This window comes from Mugil cephalus, chromosome 4 (genome assembly GCF_022458985.1).
Source record: "Mugil cephalus isolate CIBA_MC_2020 chromosome 4, CIBA_Mcephalus_1.1, whole genome shotgun sequence".
NCBI classification, from domain to species: Eukaryota; Metazoa; Chordata; class Actinopteri; order Mugiliformes; family Mugilidae; genus Mugil; species Mugil cephalus.
Genome location: NC_061773.1, coordinates 22,784,057 through 22,799,921, shown reverse-complemented (window position 1 = coordinate 22,799,921; position 15,865 = coordinate 22,784,057). Strand labels below are relative to the sequence as shown.

The 15,865-nt window shown below is 45.7% G+C and overlaps 1 protein-coding gene across 4 annotated transcripts in view; it reads right to left on the bottom strand.

Annotated features, from left to right (window-relative positions):
- Window positions 1-15,865, bottom strand: part of LOC125006341 (histone deacetylase 7-like) — a 40,043-nt gene that overhangs the window by 2,366 nt on the left and 21,812 nt on the right. For 3 of the 4 annotated variants that reach the window (XM_047582286.1, XM_047582288.1, XM_047582287.1), the window contains 16 exons: window positions 15,709-15,862; window positions 14,056-14,273; window positions 13,529-13,765; window positions 12,725-12,923; window positions 12,497-12,630; window positions 12,268-12,388; window positions 12,117-12,166; window positions 11,201-11,308; window positions 10,059-10,114; window positions 8,831-8,918; window positions 8,337-8,456; window positions 5,745-5,842; window positions 2,868-2,986; window positions 1,864-1,997; window positions 1,689-1,773; window positions 1-148 (listed from right to left, as the gene is read on the bottom strand). In XM_047582286.1, coding sequence (XP_047438242.1) covers window positions 1-148; window positions 1,689-1,773; window positions 1,864-1,997; window positions 2,868-2,986; window positions 5,745-5,842; window positions 8,337-8,456; window positions 8,831-8,918; window positions 10,059-10,114; window positions 11,201-11,308; window positions 12,117-12,166; window positions 12,268-12,388; window positions 12,497-12,630; window positions 12,725-12,923; window positions 13,529-13,765; window positions 14,056-14,273; window positions 15,709-15,862 — 2,069 coding nt within the window. The other variant, XM_047582289.1, reaches the window with a different exon arrangement.

Genomic DNA, 15,865 nt, shown 5'->3' with positions numbered 1-15,865 from the left:
CTGTCGGGTGCGAGGGATCCCATGGACAGCGAGGCGATGGCGCTGACCGCCTCGCTGTCCGAGTCTCGCCTGTGTCTCCGTCTCTGCGCCTGCAGGTAGGACAGATCCAGCGTGGCGGCCGAGTCCTTCACACTCTGCCAGTATTCACCTGCAGGAAGCCGAGGGATGGAAAATAGAAGGAGGAGGAAGGAAACAGGATGGAGAAAGATTAATGGCCTCAGTCGCTGGTATTTCACTGCTGTTTTCATCCTGAATGGTTCCTTAAGGGCGAGTGGCTGCATTATTGAAAAGCACTACCTGATGTTTGATCTGAATGTAAGCACTGACTATGACACAAACAGCCCGCGGGTCTGAATTAAATATCCGCATTGATCATTTCAGAAGCATAAACTCAAGTTCAATGTATTCTCTCAGGCCTTGTCTCGCACACCAGAGGAAAAAAATAAAATAAAATAAAACCAATCAGTGTTTTTAAAAAGTGTTCATCTACGAGTTTGTGTGTGTTCTGCCTGCGCACGCAACTCACATATATTTCACCCCGGGCCTAAATTATGGGCTTAACATTCTTGTGGCTATTCAAATATTTTTAATTAATCTAATTTGGTTGGGATAACATTTGTGTGCAATCAGGAGGGGATGTTGCGAAGGTCGTGTGCCAGAGAAGTGTTTGAAGATAATTGGAGCCAGGGCGGCCGTGTGCGAGAGTGTGTGCGCGGCTGTCTGTGTGTGGGACGGCTGGAGGGAGGGATGGGAGACAGGGATGTAAAGGAGGAGAGGTGGTCAGAGAGCAGGAGCGACGGGGAGAACTCGGCGGATAGAGAATAGATGTCGGCGGGAAAGAGGGACAAAAAGCGGATGCTGGATGGCTTTTAGACGCAGAAAGGGAAAAAAAAAATTCTTTTCATTTTAACTGATGGAATCGTCAAACTAGACTAAATAAAAAGATTTTGATGTAAAATGAAGAGGCAGGCCAAGAGCAGGAACAGATTTTAACAGATTTTTAGAGGTTTTCCTCCTTCTAATTGAGTGTATGAAGACAGATTAGAGGATGAAGGGGGATCTAGACGGAAGAGGACGTTGTGATTTGTGGGCAATGTGAATAAAATTCGATTTGACCTAAAATCCTCCCACGTGTGCAGTTGGTGAACTTGGAGGTGTGATCATCGCAGCAGCTTATTCCTTTGATCTAGTCTTCAAATAAAAACTACGAACATACAACGACACCGGAGGGAACTTAAACATCTCTGGTAGTTGATGCGTGAAGGCCTGTTTATTCACTCAAAACCACTGGAGAGAGGCGCGTACAGTATGTACATGGCGTTGTCTCGTTTCGAGTTGTTTGTAACTTTCAGCTGTCAGTTGGAGCAGCTTCTGACCAGCCTCAATGAGGGTGGGATAGTAAAGGCAACTGGGAGCAGCGGAGATATTGTGCAGTTCCACGTTGCAAGTCAAAAAACAGTGGGAACATCTGCAACGGAACAATTGAAGCATCAAATGCAGGAGGTGCCAAATTTGCTCACACCTGAGAACAACTATTTAAACATGATCTGGATTACATCTTGGTGGTCTATTTTTTTTTTTTGTACACCCAACTCATTACAACAGACAGATTTTCTGCACATATTTTCCACAGAGGTGCAAGACTTGATATACACGACATGATGTTGATGACCGGACTGCATTCTCACCATGAACCTGGATGACTCTCTGCAGAGACAGCACCGCGTTTTCACAAGGCTTCTGGTCCAACACAGACTGGGACAAAGGCTCCACCTGAGCGGGCGGCAAAGAGTCAGTGATTAGAGGACGGGACGTATGCATCGTCCGAAAGACACGCGTAGTGCGCGCAAACACTTTGCTCACCTCCATGCCGAGCAAGGCGCTGACGCAGGCCTCTGAGGCGTCACAGATGGCTTTGAGGTCGTGCCCCCCTTCCAGAGCCAGGACCACGCGACCCCCGGCTAGTGACATCAGCTGACGGGTCAGGAAGCCAAAACCTGGAGGAAATCATACATAGATGCAAAGATTGAGCCAGAGAATTTCTCAGCAGATGAATATTTGAGATTCACTGATATATCGACAGATACAAATATCTGGTAAAACTGGTATCGGCCAATATGCGGGAGCGTTCGCCGATACATATATATATATATATTTCTTTTATGTTTTTTTTCCCTGGAAAGATGTAGGCCCGGTTCATAGTCAACGCGAACGATCAAGCTTTGCGTGTATTGCAATCCGTCACCGTGGGAGGCGCTAAAGCATGTAATGAACGTACAAGCTCGCATAATTTTTCTGCCTCTTCCAATAGTCTTCTTCTGTTGTGTAACAAAATGATTAATAGGTTTATCATATGCACATTACATGACTATGAACCGGGCCTTACAGACGGGCGCATCCACAGGCAGCCCTGTGGAGATGCTGCAGACCCGTGCAGCCCATACATTGCCCCCCCCCCCCCACTAACACGGTACATGCAGCGAAAATAAGAGTTGAAATAAGAAAATGTAGAAAGTTATTAATTTACTTTATTTTTTCTGACCCTAGAATCCCCTGTTTGTGCTCTAACTCTTTTTACCTGTTTCTTTTGTATTTTTTATGCATTAGAGCGTTAAATATCCTTTGAGTTCAATAAATGTTTGTGTGTTTGGTTAAACGGAGACTTTGTTATCATTGTGCCATCAGAAAAATCGGCAGTGTGTATCGCCCATAGCAATCTGCTGTAAAAAAAAATCGGTATCGGCCCTAAAAAACCCATATTGGTATTGAAGTTTTATGATCAGCAGGTTTCTCTCAGGCTGATACTTTCCCACCATGGTAACAATAAGTATGTTAATGTGTACGAGAGGCTGGTATGAGAGACATACACTTGGCCGTGACCTTGTAACCTCCCAACGACGACGAATGTCCTTCGACGGCATCGAAGCCAGCCGACACCAGCACCACATCAGGGGAGAACTCGTGGGCGATGGGCATCACCACAGCCCTGAGGATGAGAAGAGAAGAGAGGAAACTGTAAACCAAATACTGTACGTTCCGTCATATTAACTCGTCCCTGCGGTCCACCTGAAATTAGATAGCATGTTTAAGAAGTCGTGTTTTCAACAGGTGTTCGTGATTTGGGAGAAAATGAGACCTGGGAGGATTGAATATCGTTTAATAAAGTGAGAAGGGAAGTCATGGTGTGACTGAATTAACATCAGAGCAGGCTGAAAAGATTAATTGTTGTAACGAACAGACTCTTGGTAGCCTGCAACATGAAAATAAAAACTCGAGGTGATTGATTTTCACTGGAAGACTTGTACAATGTGAGACTTTTTTTTTTTTTCCTGCATTATTAACCGCAAACATTTACTTAATTGTAAACTCCCTCTGTTTGAAAATGATGAAAAGAGAAATTATCAAAGGCAACGCTCCAAGAGCTTGATCTCTGTTCTTGATCCACTCCTGGTAAGCAGCCAGCACTAGAAGGTGGGACCGCTCCCAGGTGTGAATGTGTGCAACTGTTCGAATGTGAAGCGGTCGGAAAAAAAAAAAAAAAAAAAAAAAGGCTCTGGAAACCTTTCCAGGATATATATTAAAGAAAAAGTCAGACAGGTGGCAAACACTGAAAAGGTTTTTTGTGAGGGATGTAAACAGATAAAATCGACACCTTTGGCATGTCTGGGTTGAGACGTCCACATACTGTGTACTCTACTCAGGGGGGATCACTTTCCCTGCGCCTATGCTCTCCTTCTTACTTCCTCTTGTCTCCCGCTGCCAGTTATTTAGCAAGAGCACACGGCCCATGCCGCGTTTGATTCTCGCTCTCTCCTCTCTCTCAGCGGCAGTTCAAAGGCGTTTGTGTGCGTCTGGTTCCTATTAGGAGCTCGTCCCTCTTCTCACGTCACTGACAGCCAGCCATCTGGGATCCATTGGGCCTAATTACGCCGCCTTTGGATTCCCTAACAATGCACCCCCCACTTCTTCTCCTCTCTCCTCTGCTGTATTCTCCTTTGCTCTCCTCGATAGTTCATCATTCGTCAGGAGCCACTTGGAAACGTATAAGAAAATATGTACGTTCACATGCACGAAAACGGGCTAAATTACCTACGTACGCGTGCTGCTCCTTTGAAAGTGGAAGTCGCATGTGCGCCACGCTACCGGTGATTAGGCTGACCTTAAATTCTGACCACCTTAGTAATCCTCCATACATACACATACTACGTCATGACACTTAATCTCGGCGCAGCTGAGCTCTCTTCTGATTGTGCTGGAGTCCCACCGCTGCTCTCGACCACAGTATTTCCCCTGTCACTAATACACACCCAAAAACAGAGACACGCATCATCGTCGACCGCACTCTGGCTTAGCTTTCTGTTCCATCCCGAAGAGAAACACACGGAGCCTGGAACACCCTGTCGTCTAAACCGAGTATTCAAATTGAATTACGGAACTGGCACCGCGCTACGTACGACTTAATTGCATAAACACAAATTCACGATGCATTAAATTTTGACTGTATGGCGTGTTATCGCGACAGTTAATTCGCAGAAAACGGTAGAAAAGAAAGGGCGCTGGAAGATTATTCAATCGGGAACCATCTTTGTTTTCCCCGGAGCCAATCACGGAGGTATTCACGGTCCCTCGATTATTATGAGCCACGACAACAGTCTCATCCTGGACATGAGTTGAGCGCAGGACCACCAGGACACTCCTTCCTTACAGGGTTTCTTTGGGTGACACACAACACAATACAGTACAGTACTATGCTGCGGTTAACTGAGGAAGGTTTACACATGAAAACACTTGCCATTTCTCATACTGGATGAAAAAATACCCAAACCAGACGCCTTCTCAGGAAAAGGACCAGTTGTTTCTTAATTAGCATCCCGGGCTCCAGTAAACACTGGACTTAGTGTTTCCGAGCCTGCCTATTGGGGCTAAGGATTTTACCAGTATGGGTTAGCTCATTAGCATCTTTCCTTTGACGAGGGGGCCCACCCACTGAGTCTGCTGCATGCAGCACCATGTAGAGCTCACATACGGTTTAATCATCTGGTGGCGAGCCAGTGTTGCTGACAGAAACATTCTGAGTTCATTACAGTGGAGTGCAAAACTAAACTGTATTCATTCAGGGGGGAAAAAAAAAAGAGAAAAAAAAAGCTTGAATGAAATGAAAAATGTGTTGAGAGCAAAGGTGTGTCTGGGTAACACGTTGATGTATGGTTTTGTGTTCAGCTCAACGACGAGTAATAAGTGCTATTGCTGATGCCATAAAAGCTTTATTCCGTTTCACGCTAATTGCACTGACTCTCAGCAGCGGCTTCAGATTTATATTCAGCACGTGTAGCACCGATACTGGGGTTTAAACACTCCGGCTCTACCTGTGCAGGAAACCTGGGAGCGATGGACCTACTGCATGTGGATCAGGGATCTGTGCACGGAGCGTAGAGGATGCTGATTGGCTGATTGGCTGAGCTCCCTGCACGCTGATTGCTGCTGATATGACCCTCGACATAAAGTAGGAGGTGATGAGTGTGTTTTGTGTTTGGCAAGCAATATAGTCCATGCCGAGCTTACGGCTAGACCTTGAAGGCACCAGTTGCTGCACTGCAATGGCACAAAACTGAAAAATAAAGATTGTAAATGGGGAAAAAATGGTTGAAACCATATCTAATTTGTGGAAAACAGATGAAAATCGCGATGAATCACCAGCTCGGACGTTTCATTTCCGATTTCAAACAGCTGAGTACGTTATTTACCTGAATGCAGCCAAGTACTCCGCGTCGCCCATCGGAGGGTTCAGACCTCCCGTCCATCCGACATTCACATTGAAGCCCTCACCCGCATCTGCGCCCACCTGGATATAGAGAGAGAAAGGGCGTAAGAAAGGTACTTCATCTGAGAATGTCAAGAAAGTTAATGAGTCCCAGCGCAAGTTGGGAAACTCGCGCGAGGATGACAGATTTGTGTCGAATGTTCACAAAATCTGCGCCGCTGTTGCAAAACTTTGCATTGCAGCAACTGAGAGAAAGTGGCTGCATCTCTTTAGGGCAACACCAGGGAGTGATTATGATTCCCAAATGAAAGACGGATGGCTGTTAATTCAACACCCCTGTCTCTCCATTTTGATTTTGATACAATTTGTCAAATGGTCTTATAAATCACTCTGAGCCACAACAGAGTTACACCCGTTTACGGTTCCCAAGCTTTAGGCTACGGCGAAAACCGGGAAGCATTTTTTCATCTGGCGAATTTATATACTGAAATTATATAGAAATTCAGCAAATCTGTGTGTTTTGCGATCCGAACGTGGACGCGTCGGAGCGGTATATACGACATGTCAAATAAAACACACACACGGTGCGCTACTCTATTAACGCCACTAATCGTTCGCATGTTGTAAATGATTTTCGAGGGCTGCTTAAGCCGCACTGAGACTGGCATGTGATGCTAAAATGCCAGGCAGATGGGATGGAGGTCGTCCGATTCTGACCTCACATATTTGGGGCAGACAGTGAACTGAGGCCCGGGTCTTGGAAAGAAGGTTCAAGGATTCCTGTGTCTCTCTTTGTAGTCCTGCGAGCAGCCATTTAGCTGTTCTCTGAGCCCTTCACCATCAGTCAATGTGTCAGTTTGAGGGGAGTTTGAGGAGGTTGATTGACACGGTCTTGGCAACGGCGTATGGTAATTTCCTTTGTGCGTATGTGTGTGCGCGCGTATGGGTGTGAGAGGATGCTTGAAAGAGAAAGAATGCTGATGAGCATCGCAGAGCGTCTGTCTCCATTCTTCTCTCAGTGGACGGGATGTTCGCAGGGCAAACGAAAAACACATGAGGCTTCCTGTCCTCTGCCAACTGGTAATGTACCCGCGCGCATGCGCACGTGCACACGGACCCACACACACACACACACACACACACAATTCCTGCTATAGCTCCAAGTCTTTTGCACTCCTCTTTCTCTGTCCTCTTTCTCCCTTTCATGTTTCAAGAGTTGCTGGACTGGATTAGGCCTTCGCTGGTTTCTGTGAGGTACTCGGCTCTCTCTGTTATGGCTATGACATCACACAACTACCCCATGGTGTGTTATATACCTACACGGGGGACAGCGAGACTCCAGAGGTTTACCACACAGCTCAACAGAGGTTCAGAGGCCACTTAAGGCAAAGCCACATCCAAGCCAACCGAGCGTTTTATGTACCGTCCCTCATCAGGGGATTTTATGGGAAAACATTGACTATTTTATCCTCATTATTGTGGGGGAGGACGGGAGAATAAGAGGGGAGGGGGGGAGTGTAGGGGTTTTGAATGGGCGGTGAATGCCAGCGTGGGTTGGGGTCAGTTCATCTGACTGGGGATAGTCATCACACTTGGTTTCTGGTAAGACCACAGGCAGAATTCATAGGCATCTCAATTTCCTGTACGCAAACACAAGCATGCAATTCAACTGTACACATCCTGTTGGGAAGTCTCGACATTCGAAGCCCTGAAGTGTCTCAAATAAACTCAAAGTGTGGAAGTAAACCAACAGTACACAACTCCAGTACACAATGAGACGTGCTCACAGCAAGTCCCGTGGATAAACACATCGGGAAACTCGAACAACTTGTCAGTGGACAGATAACAGCGTTGCATGTCGTGCAGCTACAACTAACAGAAAGATTAAGTGTGAGATTAAACTTTTTTGTTCTGATTTATATAATAACCTGCTCAGATTACGGGGTCCACCGCTCACGTTCCAGTCGTATCAGTTAATATTTGCTCTGATTGTGATAGCTCCGCGTGCTCAGATATTTTTATCCTGAACACTTGTTGAATAACATATCCAAAACAGCCGCTCCGATTCTTTTTTTTTTGTTTTTTTTCTTGTGCAGCGCTAGACTAGATCCTGAAAGTCAGTCATCACGACCAAACGGAGTTTATAACCGGATATTTATATAATGAAGATTATTCATTGATTCAGTGTTACAATTATTCTTCCTGTTTTGACAAGTAAATGCGAAACACAAGGCTCTTAAGCTCCCTAATGTCCCATCGGAATCGCACAATAACCAAATATTTCCATGCCAACGTATCTGTCTTCGTGAAACATTGGTGGCACTGTTATAAACTTTGTATTGGTAAAGAGAAAATATCTTATCAATATCCAAAATTCACTCCGCAACAAGGAACCGTGATCTAAGCATCTGAGGGCTCCTCATTTGTTGCTCTTACTCGCTATTTATTTACAAGAATCTATGAACCGGCAAAGACGCACAAATACCCGAGGGTCACCATGACGACGCAAACAAAGGCAGACAAACACTGTCTGTGTTTGTCTGCCCGTTGCTTTCGAGGGCTGTTTTGCACACACCTCACTGGGATGTCCACTACCGGGGAAAAAGTTGCCGTTGTCATAGCGATGCAGGGAGATGTACAGCACGCTCGGGTCGCTGTAGAAGGCCTCCTGGGTGCCGTTGCCGTGGTGCACGTCCTGGAAAGTGATCGGAAGACAGGGTTTGAGAAAAGGATTCACGCGTTCAAGGCGTGCAGCAGGTAATAATTACTGTTCGATACGGCAACATGCAAGAGAGCCGCGGCGCGACTCCTATACACACATGTTGAGCAGACACGGCCACATGTATGGGTATGGGCGTGCGTTCTTGTGGCTGTGTGTAACTTTGGCTCCACTCTAGGGATTTGTTATTGTTCAGCTCACACATGGATACCAGAGATAAGGGTATCTAAATTATGTATAGGAGTGCTACTGTACAGGGCTGCTCTTGCACCTGGGAACTTTGTGTGTACCCGCGACGCAGCTGTGCATTTTGTTTATTCCCGTGTGAGTGGGAACCAGTGGGTCCTTACCCAGTCCACGATGAGGATCTTGCTGACGTTGAGTTTCTGTTGGAGCTGCTTGGCAGCGATGGCCACCGAGTTGAAGAAACAGAAGCCCCTGTGGACAAAGAGACAGGAAGAGTGGCGGCCACATGTGTTTATGAGGACATCTTCAGCAAATTAATATCACAGAACCACCATATGGACCTTAGGAACCTCTAAGACATGTCACAGTTTAGTTAGACAGTTATCTGGCTTCGTGTGATGGCTATTCAGTCCAGGACGTGACAGTCACAGCGCCGACTTCAAATGTGCAAGTCACAACTCCTGCCACGTTAACAATTACTGCAAATATTTCAGAAATGAGCATGTTTGATTTTTTACGTTGTATTTCATTGTCCTCGGCTGACAAACAAAACCGTCTTTTTCACATCGGGACATCACGCCGAGCCTGAAATCGTGCACTCCCGAGACACAATTTTGTGACAAACTGAAAACCGAGCTAATCATAAAAGGCAGCGAGGGCGGCTGGGCGGGACGCTCGAGAAGACGGTTTCGGAGAAATGAACTCCCAACCCGCGGCGCGGCAGTTTTTTTTCGCTGCCTACGATAAAGGTATGCAAAAAAGTGTTGACGTATGAGGAACAATCGAGGAATGCTGGAAGTGTCGGCGTCAGCATGTGTCGTAAAGTGCGCGCGCGGGTTTTTTTGCGAGCGCGCGTCAGTGAAGAGTATATATTATGTGCTGTCTAAACTTTGCTCATCAAGAAAAGTCATTATCATCCCATAAATAACCAGCACTGACAAGCACTGCTGAGCACACACACACTCACACACACACAAACGGCCCCAGCTGAATGCGGTTACTTGGCTAATGCCTCCTATCAAAGACCGAAACACATCCACAAATACGCACGTACCGCACAAAAATACACACACACGCGCGCGCGTGCGCCCGCGTGCGCCCGCCCGCCCGCGCACGGCAGCTCTTTTGAGGTGCTTTGCTTTGTGTCTTGAAAGCTTAAAAGAAACTAAGCGGGGGAGGTAGTTTGCCTCGGGCGTCGGGCAGGTAGCACACATCACACAACCTCAGACACACACACATACATTAAGATAGAGAGACACAGGCGGGCTCTCCCCCTCTCTCTTGCTCAGAAGTATAGCTGATCTGTAATAAATCCTTTGAAACACTTTGCAGGCCTCCTGGCTCCTGGTGTGTGTGTAAAGTGTGTGTGTGTGTGTAGGTTGCTGTACTTACAGAGGGGAGGAATGGTTTGCATGGTGTCCAGGGGGCCTAACCACCGCAAAGCCATTCTGACAAGAGGGTGGAAAAAAACTTTATCACCTTGCTGCGTTTATAACATCATATTCTCAAACATCACAGTTTGAAAAAGTTTCCAGACTTTAGACTTTGCGGCGTTTTGATCTTCTAGAACAGGAGTCTTCAACATTTTTCAGGCCAAGGACCCCCAAACTGGTGAGATATTAAGTGTCGACCCCCTGCCTACTATATGTGTTCTATATTAAACTATCATTTTGCATTCATTATTAAGCTATAATACACAGGTTTAAATATATATTTTTTTGATTTCAAACATGTGCTACAGTAGGGAGGCCAACTGTGCATAAATCTAAACACACCTGACACAAACACAGCAGCGTGGGTCTGGGATTTCACCTGGGGACTGAATAGGACCTCAGCCAGTTGCGGGGGAACCTGACGGAGTAGTACGCGGCCTCGTGATTGGCTCAGCAGCGATAGGGGCGGGGCCTACGTTTTCTGCCTCCATTTATCCCTTTACTAAAATATGTTTGATTCACGTTAATGTGTATTTAAAGAATAAAAATTGTAAATTTGTGGGGGAAAATTAAAAACATATATATAAAAAATGTCTAATCAACCAAAGATTTTGCGACCTCCCGGCAGTACCTCCACGGGCCCCCTATGGGTCGCAGACCCCCTGTTGAAGACCCGTGTTCTAGAAATAGTTGCGAAAGTGTATAGCTATAGATAAGGTGTTTGCTTTTAACCCTTGGACTGGAATCATAACCACACGGTTGATCTTTTTTTGTAGTAGTAGTAGTAGACATTAAAATGTTTAATTTCTCATTTTGTGCACATTTTCTAACCATTGCTAGTCATTCAATTTGTGAGATATACAAATTTGCCTATGGGTGAACACATTATATATACAAATATCTAAGCTGTGGCTTTTATACTTTTTGAGATACAGTGATTTTGAACAGATGATCATAGCTTGAATACATACATCATACAGCTACAGTATTTATATTGCATCAATGTGTACAGTCATGTACATTTTAATAATGATATGTCAAAATACTCAGTTTGGAGTGCACGCTATTAATATAGATGAAATCAAAGGGATAAAGACCCACCTTCAGCTCTCCTTGCGCCACCTTGAGTGCCAGGTCTGTGACACATCCAGCAGCGATGCGCGAAGCTGCCGATGTGTGATGCTCGTTCCAGACCGTGTCGATATCTACCTGTGGGTTAAACACACGTAAAGTCAGTGGAAAAGTCGGCTTCATTTATTAAATGAAGTTGGATTTAAAAATCAACTTTTTCCTTTCGTTGCACATCAGTGTAAACCATGTTGTGTTTCTATGCTGCTCTGTTTTTGTTTTTTTTGTTTTTTTTTAACTCGTCTCTGGTGGTATGCTGCTGAACTGCTAGGGAACAATGAAATCAGAGGAATTTCTTTTATCACAGACTTTGCCATCTTGTTCCAATCACCGCTCTTCACCAGAGCAGCCAAGGGCCGGAAATCCAGGCAGATCTGTCCCTCTTATCAACTGACGCCCAACCCCCTTCAGCAACAGTTATTATGGGTATTATTATCTGTTCTTTGCCAAAGGAGGAAAAATGTCTTGTTTACCCTCTTCGTTCTTTCCTCCCTCATTGTGCTTTGTTACATTTCGTAAATAGCTTTGAATTTTCTGTTGGTTTTCTTCTTCTGTCCCCCCCCTAAAAGAATCATCTGCTGTGGTCTTTATGTGTATCCTCTTTCCTTCCTCCTTCCCCTTTTCCTTCTCCCACATCTCACCTTTGTACAGCCTTTGATTTCTGAGGTTTTGGAGTTATTTTAGCCAAAAACAATAGAATTAGCAATTTGTAGTATTATTAGCTTAATTGTGTAATGAGGCATAATCAGCCATGTAATGTTTGCTGTTCAGCAGTGCAATTAGATAAATGGAAAGTTTCCCACATGACTTGTGTTTTAAAGGGGCCTATGGTGCATGTGTGTGCGTGTGCCCGTGTGTGTGCGTGCGTGTTTGTTTGTGCAGCGCTTACCCCGACTCCTCCACATGGCAACACCACAATAATCTGTTGCGATAAGATTCCTGTAGGAAATAACATATGTCATCCGACTGACGTGGCTACGTGATATTGTTATTATTACGCTATTATCGTTATGTTTTTCATCCATTATCGCCGATCTTACCAGCGAGCTTGCGGTTGTCCAGCTTGAGGCGGTTGAGTGGGTTGGTGCCGAACAAAAGCACATGTTTTTCTGAATGGACTGACTGCAGCTCCTCCAGGGTGGCCTTTCTACTGCGAATACGCTGCAAATACGCACGCAGATACAGTGTGTTTATAGCAGCCCTGCATACACAACACATATTGGATACAATGTGCATTTGTCAGTATAGTGCGCAGCTTGAGTAATGTACCTCGCACTGGCTCCTTAGACCTCTTTCATGCAGTCTGGACCAGATGCTCTGGACCCTGCCGGCATGCTCAGGGTGGCGGCTGTTGTCCCCGCATATACACTGGTGCTTCTGCATCTGAGCATCATACACCAAACCTGGACACGCAAACACAGGCACATGTGCAACTTATATAAACTGCAACTAAAACATGAATTTTTAATTTTTTTTTATCAAAAAGGTGTCACCCACCTGTGGTGAAGCGTAGCTGGATGTCTGTAGCAGGGCTGGACAGCGACAGCGAAGGTATAGTGGAGGATAGGTGCGAAGCGGGAGGCAGGGTGGTCGAGGCCGGGGAGGACTGGGTCCGAGCCAGAGGCTGGTGAGGCCAGATCAGGGCAGGCACACCCAGAGGATCTAGCTGGCGTCCTGGTCTGAGGATCACTTGCCTCTGTGTTTCCCACGAATGGTGGGTGAAGAGAAGAGCAGACATTTAGGGAAAAGAGAGTATTTCAATTCAAAACAGCAACACGGCCTAGCTAGAATACTAATAATAATAATAAAAAATAAACTAATCAAAGTGGCAGTCCAGTCTCTTTCATCAGTAGATTGCAACTATTCATTATTTGGTTAATTAACCTGTACTTCTCCAGTACAAAAAAAAAAACTGATAAAGAAAAGCCAGCTTTGCCAAGCATACTGTAACAACAATGTAAAGTCTCTTTCCAGCTTATAAATAAAACAACAGCGCCTCCTGTTGGCAAAACCTGGGAATTTAATGTACTGTACAACACACACTAGGGATACAAATATAGAACAATGTACTCTGTCAATGATTAACAAGCAAAAGAGCAAAATCAATTTTAGCCTCATGATCTGTTATCTGATGTTCATTACCATCAAGGGGCAACATGTTACTACAATAAAGCGCTGAATAATAACGTTCATTAGCAGAGATTCTTTGTCAGCATAATTTCCCCCTGTGCCAATAACAAAACTAAAACCACTGAGAAGACTTTTCTGTTCGGGAGAGGCCGCACATCAGAGCATTATTACCTGACCGAAGGAATGGGAGGACTCGATCAAGCTCTCTCTGGACGAGGTAGTGGACTCTGTGTCGTAAACCGAGTCGGTGCTGGCGTTGCTCTGTCTCCTGGGGTAGCCGTCCTCGCCGGGCTCTGACCCGCACAGCGACCCCGTCCCCGAGGCTGGCCCCGATCCGACGTCGTCCAGGTCCATCTCCTCTGAGGGGATCTGCGTCAGGCGGGGCTTCTCAACGGACTTGCTCGGCAGCTGGTGCAAGGCAGAAGTTTTACAGAACCAGTTTGAGTGTCAAAGTTGCTATTGAGAGTCTTTTTAAGACGATATGTGCAAAACATTAATGACTCCAGCCCGTTTAATAAAAGGCCTTTTACTTTTTCAAACCCATTCGAGCGCCTGGATCTAGATTTTTTTTAACGCATTTTTCTGCATAATCTTTCACTTCAGTTCAAATTCCACACCAACACTAAACACTAATTGAAATGAACCAGTTTAATTGTGAGCAGCATGTTTTCTGTGTCCACGCCCGTCACTCCTCTCACCTTGCCCAGGTGTGGATTCTGTTTGATCTCCAGCCCGCTCTTGTAGTACTGCAGCAGCTGGTGCTGGGCGTGCAGGGTATGCATAGACAGCGAGTGGCTGTAGGGCGGCGGCTCTGAGCGCGTTCGCTCCAGCGGTTTGTGGGAGGTGCCTGAGCTTTCCCGTCTGGAGGAGGACAGGTGAGGCTGCTTCTGCCCATGAAAGGAGCTCAGAGCAGGAACTGTGAGGAGACGAAAGGGCGGGGGTAAAAACCAGGAGTGAAGATGAGAGCAAAAATAACTGTCAAAAAAGCAAAAATAAAGACAGCTGGTTATAATAATTAAGCTCAAATAAATTAATCCGACATAGAAATACAAGGAAAAGCGAGGAGCCGCTGTTGGAGTACAGTATTTCAGTATATCGCCAGTGAGTCAGCATCACCGTTAAGAGGTCAGTAGAGAGCGCCCTTGTGCCATTTATCCAGACGTGAACGTTCATTCAGAGTCTGATTTAAAATGAACACATATTCTGTGTTGTTTCAGCAGCTGCAGCACAGGTGTTGTAAGTAAAAGTAACAATGGATACGTTTCATTTAGATATCTCCACACAAGACCAGGACCCTCAGCATCTAAATGGACCACAGTTGTTGCTGATGTTCACATTTCACTCTTGCGATTCACCCACTGTGTCAAAAGGCCTGCAAAAAGCCGTGGATGAGCACACGCGCTTTATGTCACGGTTGGTGGGACTTTAATTAAGCAGGGGAAAGTTTAGGGCAAAACAAATGCAAATGAAAATATTGTGTAACGTTTGGCAATGCCTCTCTCACAAGCGAAGCCAAGGTGCATGCAACACTGCATTATCAATCATGCTTTTGTTTTCATAAAACTCCGCAAAACAAACAAAACATTCCAGCCCATATACTTGCACTCGCATGAGCCAAGGCAAGAGAAAAGCCATTAGATGCCGTCATTAATCAACGGTGTCTAAAAGATAGGCTTAGATAAGCCTCCGCCGACCGCAGTTACATCACGCAGGTTTTTACTTGTCTGCAGCAAGTGTTGCAAAGCACAAATGGCAAAATAAAACAGTTAAGCTGAACTAGAAATAATATAATAGAAGTATACACTGATCAGGCATAACATTATGACCTAATATTGTGTAGGTCTCCCTTGTGTCTCTAAAACAGTTGTGACTCAGCGGAGAATGGACATGGGCTTTCTGAGGGGGTCTGGTTGAATGAATGTTGTTAGTGGGGGTGCCTTTGTGTCCTATCGGTTGAGGGGAGGGGCGTCTGTGGATCATCCCACAGACACATGGTCAGTTTGGGTTCTAGTGAATTTGGAGGCCAGGTCAACAGCTTGTGCCGTTTTTTTTGTGTGTTTTTTGAGTTGTTGCTGCTGCATCCAGCTGCCATCAAGGAGCGTCATTGCTATGGGGTGGGGGTGCCTGATCTGGTCTAGGTGGGTGCTACATGTCTATGAATGCTGGGTCCAAAAGTTTCCCAGCAGAACACGGTATTATGACAAGATGGCCAATGTTATCTACTTCTCCTGACAGTGGTTTTAATATTGTGGCACCTTTGTCTTGTCGCTTTTACATACAAATCCTCTGTTTGAGCTCTGTTTATATGCATGCTGAGAAATTTCTCAAATGTCAAGAGTCATCCAACTCACGTGAAACGAGCTGCGAGTGCACCAGCCCAGTGTGCGGCTCAAGGATGAACACAGGCTGCAGGCGCTGACCCAGAGCTGGACCGCTGCCATCTATAGGCAGGTAAACCGGCTGCATGGCAGAAACTGCCAACGGCCTCGCTACCCTCAAGTCGTCCTA